The sequence below is a fragment of the Notothenia rossii genome (assembly GCF_949606895.1).
Source record: "Notothenia rossii genome assembly, chromosome: 1".
NCBI lineage: Eukaryota > Metazoa > Chordata > Actinopteri > Perciformes > Nototheniidae > Notothenia > Notothenia rossii.
In genome coordinates this window covers 85805705-85817649 of record NC_136912.1, presented here as the reverse complement: position 1 = coordinate 85817649, position 11945 = coordinate 85805705, and the positions used below count along the sequence as shown (strand labels likewise).

The following is an 11945-nucleotide window of genomic DNA, read 5'->3' as shown; positions in this document are numbered from 1 at the left end:
GTATGAATGACTGATCATCACAGCAGTGCCATAGAAGGCAAGGCAAGGCAAGTTTATTTATATAGCACTTTTCAACACAAGGCAATTCAAAGTGCTTTACAAAAAATGAAAGACATTAAGAAAATGGCATTTAAAATCAGTCATTAAAAAGAAAAGCTAATAAAATAAACATTACATAAAAGTTACAGTGCAGTCTAAGATATGAATAGTTCAATTAAAAGCAGCGACACAAAGAAAAGTCTTCAGCCTGGATTTAAAAGTAGTAAGAGTTGCAGCGGACCTGCAGGTTTCTGGGAGTTTGTTCCAGATATTTGGAGCATAATAACTGAACGCTACCTTCCCATGTTTAGTTCTGACTCTGGGGACAGAAAGCTGACCAGTCCCTGAAGACCTGAGAGATCTGGATGGTTCATAATTTAGCAGGAGGTCAGAAATGTATTTTGGGCCTAAACCATTCAGTGCTTTATAAACCAGCAGCAGTATTTTGAAATATATTCTTTGACACACAGGAAGCCAGTTTAAAGACTTCAGAACAGGAGTGATGTGATCCACTTTCTTAGTGTCAGTGAAGACTCGAGCAGCAGCGTTCTGAATCAGCTGAAGTTTTCTAATATATTTTTTAGTGCGACCTGTGAAGACACCATTGCAGTAGTCGAGTCTACTGAAGATAAAAGCATGGAAAAGTTTTTCCAAATCCTGCTGTGACATTAGTCTTTTAATCCTAGATATGTTCTTTAGGTGATAGTAGGCTGATTTAGTAACTGTTTTAATGTGACTGTTGAAACTCAGGTCAGAGTCCATGACTACACCTAGATTTCTGGCTTTATCTGTTGTTTTGAATATTGCAGACTGAAGCTCAGCGCTAACTTTTATACGCTCTGCCTTGGCTCCAAAAACCATTACCTCAGTTTTATCTTTGTTTATTTCGAGAAAGTTCTGACACATCCAGTCATTGATTTGTTCAATGCACTTACTCAGTGTTTGAATTGGAGCATAGTCTCCTGGTGAAATTGTTACGCAAATTTGTGTGTCATCTGCATAGCTATGGTAACTTATTTTGTTGTTCTTCATTATCTGAGCCAGTGGTAGCATGTAGACGTTAAAGAGAAGAGGCCCCAAGATGGAGCCTTGAGGAACCCCACATGTCGTATTTGTCAACTCTTATGTGTATTTACTTATAGAAACAAAGTTGTTTCTGTCCTTTAAGTAGGATTCAAACCAATTTAGAACTGTTTCCGAAAGTCTAGTAATATGTTGTGGTCAACAGTGTCAAACGCAGCACTGAGATCTAATAATACTAACACTGAAGTTCTGCCACTGTCTGTGTTTAAGTGGATGTCATTGAAGACCTTTACAAGAGCAGTCTCAGTGCTGTGGTTTGGACGAAAGCCTGACTGGAACACATCAAAACAGTTATTTAAATGGAAATAGAAGAATTAATGTTTCAGATAAAAATAGTTTTTTTATAGAGATATGGATGTTTCGAGTATTTTTGTCCAATATTCATGAAAGAAAACAAGAGGTGTGATGTTATAAACACATTGTTTTTATTGTCATGCTGCTGTTGCCCTACTCTCATAGGTTCAATCGTCTGCCTTAAAATATTTGTTTTCATAAATACAAATGAACAAGTATTCCGTCAAATTAGCTTAATTTGGATTTTGTCACAGGACATGTAATATTGTCTTAGATCACTTACATTGGGTCTGTATTAGGAAGGGATCACTTCACAGCCAGTGTAGAGGAGAGTGGTTACAGCAATCAATAATATTTTAAATACATGTCAGTTGTATTTTAAAAACCTGAAAAGTGTAAATTACTATTTAAATCAGACAGTGCTTCTAAAATGATGAGTTTTGCAAGCCAACTTTTTATTTAATTACTTTTGCACAAATGTCTCATGAGATCTGGCATGACTGTGGTGAGCAATCTATAAAATGTTCAGAGGCTTTAAGGTATCGCTTTGCAAGATATTTGACTTTCAATTTGGTCTTATAGAAAGCCTCAGGGCATATCTCATGAAGGCACGCTGTTACCACAAAGTTGGGGTTTTAAACTGTTTGAAACTTCAGCATTAAAGGTCTGCCTTGCATAATTTGCTCTCGCCTTCGAATGCAATTGTGTGCCTGAGTCTAAATGAAAATATTTTTTCGAAGATTTACCCTTTAGAAAACAGTTCAGCATCAAATAGGTAAACGTAAAAGAAACCTTGAGCCTTTGCAGACAGGATCATAAAGATAATAGATTTTTACGCTCAGAAAATGCAATGCTGTTTCTCACATGGATACAGCATTTTTCACCTTTAGTAAGACCCCTATACTCGTCTATTTTAGATACTCTCAAAAAATGACAATTTCTTTAGTCTAGATGAAGATTGTAGGATCCTGCAGCCTTAACTGGTTCCAAAAAGCTTGACAGGTGCTTTGTGTCGGGGTTGATATGGAAACAGACAGCATCATAAAAAGATAGGTAGAAAGGGATTATTGGAACAATATGCAACAACAAGTCTGTTGATTGCAGTTTAAGTAGTCTGAATTATGCAAATTAACTTGTGTAGTAAAACCATGAACACCTACTCACCTGTGGGTCTACTCTAGATAACTTTGTTGTATTGCATCTTGGAGTGGGCATGAGAAACGGAACAGATCAATTTTGACATGACATATTTAAAATGAACCATTGATCTGTTTTCGGAAATGTTGCTTTTATTTGCTATTTAGTAAAAATGGAAATGATCCACTCAGCAAACTCTACACAATATCCCTGACTCATACTTTGTTCACGCTAGCATGCTGATGAGAAACGGTACACAAAACGTTTTTTCTCCTTTGATCATTAACCCCTGAGCCTCTGTGAGCAATATGTGGTTAAGCACAAAATCACTATACTATACTCTAAGTTTGTTCACAAAAAAAAGATAATTTGGCTTTAACATCAGGAACACCACGTCTGAAGACAGAAATGAACACATGAGTTTAGAAGTTGGCCATGTGATTTGAAGGAAGCACTAACTTTTTCGCAAAAATCGACCTGCACAAAAGCAAGACCCTTGTGATTTTCACACAGGAAGGAAATGCACGTCAAACCTCGTTGTTCAGTCCCCTCATCTGCGCCCAGCCTGCGCATCTTCTCACACATCATTGTCATAAATGTCTGTGGTGTACTGAAACAAGAACAGTGCGTAGAAGCTGTCAAACTGCAACTAAAGCAGCTGCAATGATGCAAGTGCACTGCCCTGTGGTCTGCAAGCTAAATGTTTTAAATTATTTTGTTGAAAAAAATCAAGATTTCTGCTAATGCTTTGTAGAGTTTAACTGCATTTTTCAAAAATGCAAACCTTCTTGCTTTATGCCTCTTCTGTGCCTCAATGGAATATATGTAAATCAAGTTCATTATCAGGACTAAAGCCACATTCGAGTTGGTTTCTTAATCTAAACACTACAGACTGCTCAAAACATGAATTATTTTTCAGATTTATTTAACAAAATATGTCATGTAATCAACTTAAATTATTTATTTGTTTATTTCCAAACAACCATTTTACCAACATTTTCACATATTTTGACATCATACATGCCAGATCCACACTTTAATAAATATTTTAAAAAGGCTAGAACTTAACAAACGTGTTAGTGTTAACAGACTCTACATTTTATAAAAGGCACCTTGTGTGAATTTGTGGGAAATGCTTCAATTGATTTAACCACCAGTTTTAAATCTGTCTATAAAGACAGTGTGCAATATTTCCCTGGGTTTTAACATTGCAGACCATTTCATATTAGACTATTCAGTGCAGTTTTTATACATTCTAGCAATTAAATCAGCAATTTAAGCTATTCAGATACATTCTGATCAGTTTATATTCTGATTTTGGAGTTAAATTAAGAAATATAAAACATTAAACCATCAGATCTTGTAGAGACCAAAGAAGTTGCTATAAACTGCGTGACTAAGATAAGCTGGGTGAGATACATTCACAAATACTCTGTCAAATTTTTTCAGCTTCAGGGCGGAGCCGAGGTAACTCTCTGTGGTCCAGCCGTGTCTCGGCTGAGAGCATAAACCTGCTCTGTGGGCCTCCATCAGGGTAAGAGGCGAGTCGTGTCCTGCTCTCCTCACAAACACTGAATGTATGAACGATGAGGTAGAAGAACATTGCTGAAAGATCAACTCCACCCGTGAATAAATGTGGTAGAGTCCCGTCTCATTGACTTGCAGGGAACCATCTTCAAACCTGTAGGCCACGGATCCAGAGAGGAACGACCGCGCTGCATGAGGATCCCAGCGCAGAGTCTTAGCGACCACTAAGGTTTCAATCCGCCCTGCAAGAGAGGAGAAATCCTGTTACCTCTTTCTGTCCTATGTAATATAGAGAATCTGGAGATTGGTTTATTTTTTATTGTTATGTTACCTGTCACATGTGCTGCAGGTCTGTTGTTCTTCTCTTCAATCAACTCAGGTTTATCACCTGAAAGCAACCATCAGATTAGAGTCATATCATCTTTTTCACTCCATTGGGAAAGATTTGTGGTGAGTGGTGTTTATATTTACCAATTTGCTTCTGAGGTGAATCAATCTCAATTTTTGTCTGAGGTGTAGTAAACTCAGTCGCAGAATGAACCTAAAGTGAAACACAGGAGAAACAGAGAATTCTCAATACCACATCACAGACACTTGACTCTCAGTGCTTTTATCTCGAAGCCCTCTCAGAGCACAAGTCAAGAGAGGAAATCCGGTCTCACTGGACGAGAGACCACATATGCAGCAATAGGTTACCTGGTTTGCGTCTTTAAAGGTCACAGCACAGTTGAAATATATTAACTCTTTAAATCATGTCAAGTAGAAAAAAAGTGAATTCATTATTAAACTTTGCAGTGTTAACTTTCCAGCTCGGTGTTCCACTCTCCCACGTTACACCTCTAGACTTTTGTCTCCGTGCAAAGGTGAGATAACTTCACACCTTTTTTTTATACGCAGCTTTGCCTCCAAAAAAAAACTTCAACGCAAAGTAATGCATTCGTTTTTGGGAACCAATGACATTGGAGTCAAAAGAGACGTCCAAAGAGTCATCACTTACCAGCTCTTGACCTTCTACACACTGCAGTCACATGTTTACAACTTCAGATATATTTATTTGCCACACACTGCTGTAGTGATCATTTGCTTTTGAATACAGTAACTCAGAGTGACGTGAAATTCGGTTACAAATCAAATTGAAACCACTCTCTCATGCCTTCTTCCTTTGACTCTAGTACATCCATCAGAGCATGTTTTCCCTTACCTTTTTTAACTCTCTCAGTTCTCCCTGCATGTTGATAATCTGGTAGGCTTCAAACCCCAGGGCCGCAAACACAAGCAGGAACACCATGAGTACGATCAGGGACAGAGCGGGGCTGGCCCCCATGCAGCCCCGACTCTTCCCACGGCTCCTCACCCTCTCCTGGGGGGGCGGGTAGGACCAGCAGGGTACAAGATTCGGAGACTGGGCAGAGTGCTGCGGCCCTCCACCTCCATCCACAAGGAACACCTGTGGGAACGGATAGCTCTGGTCAACGCTCATGGTGCAGGTCCAAACTCTGTTTGCATCTAACAGCTCTGCACAAGGAGGTGTGTTCTTTTGTCTTCTCACCTCTTGTCTTAAAAAAAGAAGCTTCAGCTGTCAAGTCATTCACCACCCACAAGTCCCTCCCACACGCACCATGGGCGGAAGACAAGTGCTCATTACTTGTCATTAACTTATACAATCAATTGTAATACCAGCCAATTTATCCTGTTCTGCGATTCTGCATAGTTTTTAAAACTACCTGTCACTCTAAAACAAAGTTTAAAGTTAGCTATGTGCTTACTTATCTTTGCAGTGTGCAGTTTATAAAGCCGTAGCTCAGTCTGAAGGGAACGGAAGCTAGAGGTTAAGATGACCCCCACCTCACTAACCACCATCAAGTCAAGATCAGAATGAGTCCTTTTCACAAATTCCACGAAAGGAAAGACTGATCAACCACAGACACAGTCACCCGCCCAGCAACAGGTCTTTGGCACAGGTATAGTGTGCAACATACAGTGAATTTGTTTTTCCTTTTAGTTGTCACTGAAGTTCTTCACATCTGAATCATGCCCTGAATCTGAACATTTAACCCTAGTTTTTAACCATTTAATAATGCATTTTCATTCAAATGTGTGTTAGTAAACAATGATCCCACAGTTTCAGTAGAACACAGTGCATTGTCGGTGGGTAGATTTTGCTGCCACATGAAAAGAAAATGTGTCTCTGCATTGGCTCTGCTGCGTTTGAAAAGCTGGTAGCGTGAGACAGCGATACTTCAGAGGCGAGAATTAACCCCAAACAATACCTCCGAGATGAATTTACAGGAAAGCTGAACGAGTAAGCACCCTTTCGTCCCCACTCAGTGAGGAGTTAATGCTGTTGTGGTCTTTCTACCACTATTGGGTTTCTTTCATAGGATAAAGATCAGTTACGCTGCTCCTTCACTGTGGTTGCAACAGTTTCCAGTTGTTTCCCCTATAAATATTTATTAGCGCCATTAAGCTGGTGTTGGTGGTTTTTGATAAAGGGCATTTAATATTTTTCAGTTTCATAGATGGAACTTAAAACAAGACATGCAGCATTGCACTGGAGGGCTGCCTCACGAATGCTTACACAACAACTTTGTTTAACTGTGTTGTGTTTCACATTACTTTTGAATCAGAGCTAGTCTTGTACATTGTGTACATTTGTACTTATATGTGTTTAATTCAGTAACTACATACAGAGCTCTCAGGCCTCTCTGTCCACTGATGCAAAGTTTCATTTCCTTTCCCCAGGCACCTGCAGAGACAAAGGGAAACCCATCTTGCATTCTGCATTCACAGCTATAACTGAAAGGGCAACTCTACGTCAACCTTAACCATAAACGGTTCAGGCATTCTGCGCTCTACAAGCTGAAGTGTCTGTTTCCCAGAAATGACATGCAGCCGAGTGTTTAAGTGGGAGGGTGGGGTTGTGGGGTCTAACCAGGCTGTGTTCAGTGGCTCTGCTCCAGTTATTAAAACCAGACAAGGTGACTAAAAAGTATATCAATGAACGCTGCCTGGTTCTCACCGTCTCTCTGTTGCATAACGGAGAATGCTGTGGTCATGATGACTGAAATTACAAAGATTTTTGAACCTGAAATGAATGACATTACTCATGTCTTTCATGCAAAGATTAACTTTCCCTTACGCATGGCTTGTGAGGAAAATATTAAGATTTTCTGTGTACTGATTACAAATGATGACATTGTGATCCATAATCTAAAAGTGTAGCTGAAACCTGTCACAGAAACTTAAATATAGAAAATATGAGCCTATGAAAATTATGACAGGATTAAAAGGAATATGTATAGAACTTTAACATTTCTAACATAAATATCTCACCTGCATGACCCAACACTATTAAGGAAGTCTTTAAAGTAATTCATAGCAGAAAGGGGTTCCATAAAACACTTTATTGCATTTAAAAATGTAGAGGACCATTACATTTCACGATCATCACGTGTCGCAGTCCTCATCATCAGAAGAAGAATAACAGTCTAGTCCCAGGACATGGCCTTTCCTCTCCTCCGCTGTCCCAGTATTGGATGATTTCCCAGGTATCCTTTCTGCGGCCTCACAGCCTGACTTACGCTCTTGCCCAACAACACATCCCATCCTCGCACCACAATTGTTCTGTGTGTCTCTGCTCTGGGTTGACTGTGTTTGCATTAATGAAGCGTTAACAAGGTTGGGCAGGCCAGACTGCAGCACCATGGCGAGGCTCTGTGTTTGAGAGGAGCCCCGCTGAACCGGCGGTCCCCTGAACGCAGCAGCCGCGATCGCCAGCTTTGTGTGATCAAAGGAGAGGGGCCGGTCCTGGTCTGCACTCACTGCCTCTGAGGGTTCTGAGTTTGGGTGGGTGGGGAAAGGGGTTTGAAACCTGGTCTCTGATTGGCTGAGAGGTTGCTGTTTCTCAGGGGCTGAGGTTTTGAAACATCCTATCAAATTTCCAACCAACTCGCTTTCACTTCTACATGACTGACCGCTGCCTTCATGAGAGTCACAGGGCCGAGGTTTTTTATCTGTAAATAGGAGTGAAGATACACAGATTGAGGTCAGCTGCTGGTGTGTTAAAGAAATACTTTACCCATAATGAAATGTAGTCAGAAACAAAGGATATTGAACAACTAATAGCAAAATACAAATATACAATACTGCATGTCTGTCAGAAAACTTTTTTTTTTAAAAGTGTATTCACACATCACGAGACTCTTCAACAAGTTAATCAGTTAAATCAAACTTGTGTCCCAATTTGACTTCCTGCCTACTTGTGTGCATGCATGTATGTCGGTGTATAGCTGGAAATATTTATTTTTCTGTTATATCAGATGAAAAAGTTATATTTACTTGCAAGTTTTTAATTAAATTAAAAAACACACATTTTGTTAAATTTCTCCACTATTTAATTCTTAGAGGACTATAAAAAAGGCTTAACCGTATGGTTATTCATGTATATCACCGACTTGCAATGTGCTGCCTATATTTGACAATTATTTAAAAGACTCAAAACAGGATGATACTTATAATATATTTTAGAGCCTGTTAATATGCAAACTGAACCCAAGCTTTCACTGCGTGCGAGAGATACGTCATAAGCTTTAACACACTGACCGATACTTGGAGTGTCGTGCGTGTCTGCTCTCCTCTTGCAGTATGCTCTAGGAGTCCATGGCTTATGTTTGCATGCTGGGTCGAGAACTCGTAGTTTGGTGATGAAGCGTTTGTACTCTTTCTCTAAAGCCTCAATGCGCAGCTGGAACTCAGCAATCTTCCTCTCCGGGTAGTGAGACAGCTGGGATTGCTGAGAGAAAAGACGTACAGGGAAAACATTATTTCAGTGTCATTAGAAACGGTGTTGAATTAATTTTACACAGTACTTAAAATTGAATTACCTGCAAATAATATTCTATTTCATTCTTGATGCTGAGGATCCACTTTTTCACAGAGGAAGCTGAATTGAGCGTAGACTGCAAAGAAAATGGTTGGCTCAAATAAACTAGTCGAAATAAGGCAATTGAGGTGAAGCTTTATTGATTGATCATTAATAACGATTAATATCTTTTCATTACCAGCTTGGGTCTCCTTTCATGTACATCTTTGATGCGTCCCTCTGTAAATTATACAAATAAAGGAACCATTAGTTTAGCAGGATTAGTGTTTAAAATGAGCTACATGGTGAATACTAGGAAATAAGCACTGTAAGGAAATGTTAACTAGCTTTTCATGTTACTTCCTAAAGGCAGCACCCTAAATGATCTCCTTACTTTCATTACAACCGGATGGAGTAATCCAAGTTAAAACTGTGAGTTAGCATCACTGTAGCTAAAACTCAAAGCTAGCACTCCGTATCTTTGTTTATTGCACAAATATGAATTAAATACGGCATATGCTTTGGGCTTCTGGCTCCGTACCCTCTCTCTCTTTCTGAAGCCACAGTCTGTTCAATTTTCCTTGTTGCTTCTCTTCGTTTCTGGCCATTTTAAAACATGATCCAGAGTCTGCAAGAGTAAGGCGTCTCATACAAAACAATGTCACGTGACACAAAATTATGTCACATGACTTTCATACCGCGAGAGTAGGGCCGTTTCTCAATCGCAAGGATGCTTGCTTGGTAGCACATGTCTTCCGAGTCACTTGCTTCAGAAGCTAGGCAAGAATCCTTCCTGGCATTCGGAAAACGAAGAGTGGAACAGGCTAGCAAGTGTGCAGGTGTGCGTCATATGAGAGGTCCCGCCTTACATTTTCCGCCACAGATTTGGGGAAATTGGTCCGTGCGCAAAGCATTGTGGGGATTTTAAGGACGCGAAGTCTACTCATGTGCAGCCTCGAAATTACCCCCAAACCAAGGACCCGGCCTCGGTGGAATTCCAAGTATGCTGGAGATTGGAACAGTCCTTCAGCGGCACTCGATGACGTAGTATCCTTGAAATATTGGCTTGGAAGCCAGTTTCCTCGAGATTGAGAAACGGCCTAGGTCCCCAACGTTAATTGCATTGGTCATTACTATAAAGAGCACTAAAAACCACAGTCGGACATTTTTTCTGTTCCTGGGGGTTTGTATGTAAAAAGGGATATTATTTATCAATATATATATACATTATCATAATGTCAGAGAATATAATACTATCCTATTTTTAACAGTAAGAAAATACATGTAAGGGCATTTTAGCTGGTCAATATGATGCCAATTTAAGATAGTTTGTATAAAACTGGGTAGATTAGCAGTACAGTATACTACATACATCATATAAGCATACTGGTACTCTATGAATGAATGTTAAATTAATGTAGGGGAGAAAAAACCACAATTTGCCACAGATTTTTTGTGTACAGAAATAAAAAGTAGCATTAAATGGAAATGCTCAAGTTAAGAATGGTTATGTCAAAATGGAATTTAAATACAATACTTAAGTAAAGGTACTTTGTTACACAACTGGTTGGTAGTTATACACAGTCAATGTATCAGTAGGCCTCAGGAGATTAAGTTTGGTCATTGCTAACTTAACCAACTTGTTAAAAATCAACAACAATATCCCCAGAGTAATGTTGCAGACTAAAAATGACTTCCGTTAAGATGGCACCTTGGCCCTTCAAAAACATATCGTTTTTAAATCTGTACCCACTTATTAAAGTATGTTTATTTGGGCCATGATGTGTCTCAGTGTATTGTTGTGACAAAGCACTTTCTGGTGAAATGTAATTGAGTAATGAAAGAAACGGTAACATAATGGAAAAGTGAAGTGGGGGGATGGAAAATAATTACCAAGAACTGCAAGTGAGGAAACCCAAAGCTTGAAAAAAAAAAATTCCCACCATGATCATTTAGGTCTCCAGTGGTTTTGGTTTTAGTGACAGTCAGTAACACATCGGCGGAAGGTGCATCATCAGCAGATACCATCTTCCTACCCTCCAGCAAAATCTGCATCTTTGCAGAAATGTTGTCAACAAAGCCATGAATGACTGAATATTACGTCTTCAGCAGCAGATTTGTTTTTACCTAAACAACTGTGCACGGATACATAGCTACTATTGCAAGACCTCCTTTCAAGAACATTACACATCAACAAAAAAACTGAGCATTGAATCAATACAGACCAACCAGTAGTTCAAGCATAAGATTAGTGTAATAAATGTCATCTTTTTGAACAATTGTGGGCATCACAAGTCTACAAGACATGTCTGTAAGATTCATGGCTACTTTAGGAGGACAAATCTCTGACTTGAAATTGTTACTGACCCATATAATTGTTTGAATCTCCTTTCAAATGAGGAACGTTTCAGATCTTCAATTTTATTGGCTTAAGTCTTTTGGAAAAAATATTTTCTTTAGTGATTAGAGTCCGTGGGTGTTTCTCAATCGCGAGGATGCTGGCTTGGTTGTCGCGTACTTCCAAGTCACTTCCTTCAGAAAAGAAGCAAGTATGCTTCCAAGCCACAGCTTCGGAAAACGAAGAAGAATGGAACAGGCTAACAAGTGTGCCACTCTCTCTAACGGTTTCAACATAAACTGTACCGAAAATAAATACCTCACGATGTCTATCTAATTATGAACTTGCAATACTTTCACGGAACACATTTTTGGTGATAACAAACAAATGTAACAAAGTAACATTTTTACCAACACATGTTCTACGCCACTACTTACATTTAAATGTGTGCTGCATCGGTTCAGCCATTCTCCGCAAGGTTTTTTTCAATTGGTCCGTGCGCAAAGCATTGTGGGGATTTTAAATACGCGAAGTCTACCCATGTGCAGCCTCGAAATTTCCCACAAACCAAGGACGCGGCCTCGGTGGAATTCCAAGTATGCTGGAGATTGGAACAGTCCTTCGGCGGCACTCGATGACGTAACATCCTTGAAATATTGGCTTGGA

The 11945-nt window shown here is 39.5% G+C and overlaps 2 protein-coding genes across 2 annotated transcripts; both read right to left on the bottom strand.

Moving 5' to 3' along the window:
* Positions 1-3504: 3504 nt before the first annotated feature.
* On the bottom strand, positions 3505-7337 carry faslg (Fas ligand (TNF superfamily, member 6)). Its single transcript, XM_079680625.1, has 4 exons — positions 5282-7337; positions 4552-4621; positions 4412-4468; positions 3505-4322 (listed from the first exon to the last, which is right to left on the bottom strand). Exons 1-4 carry the CDS (start codon positions 5558-5560, stop codon positions 3907-3909), a joined length of 822 nt encoding a protein of 273 aa, XP_079536751.1. The 5' UTR covers positions 5561-7337; the 3' UTR covers positions 3505-3906.
* Positions 7338-7465: 128 nt separating this feature from the next.
* Positions 7466-9782, bottom strand: LOC307038945 (uncharacterized protein). Its single transcript, XM_079680616.1, has 5 exons — positions 9640-9782; positions 9141-9181; positions 8964-9038; positions 8683-8872; positions 7466-8093 (listed from the first exon to the last, which is right to left on the bottom strand). The coding sequence occupies exons 1-5, from the start codon at positions 9689-9691 to the stop codon at positions 7528-7530; spliced, it is 924 nt and encodes a 307-aa protein (XP_079536742.1). The 5' UTR covers positions 9692-9782; the 3' UTR covers positions 7466-7527.
* Positions 9783-11945: the final 2163 nt, after the last annotated feature.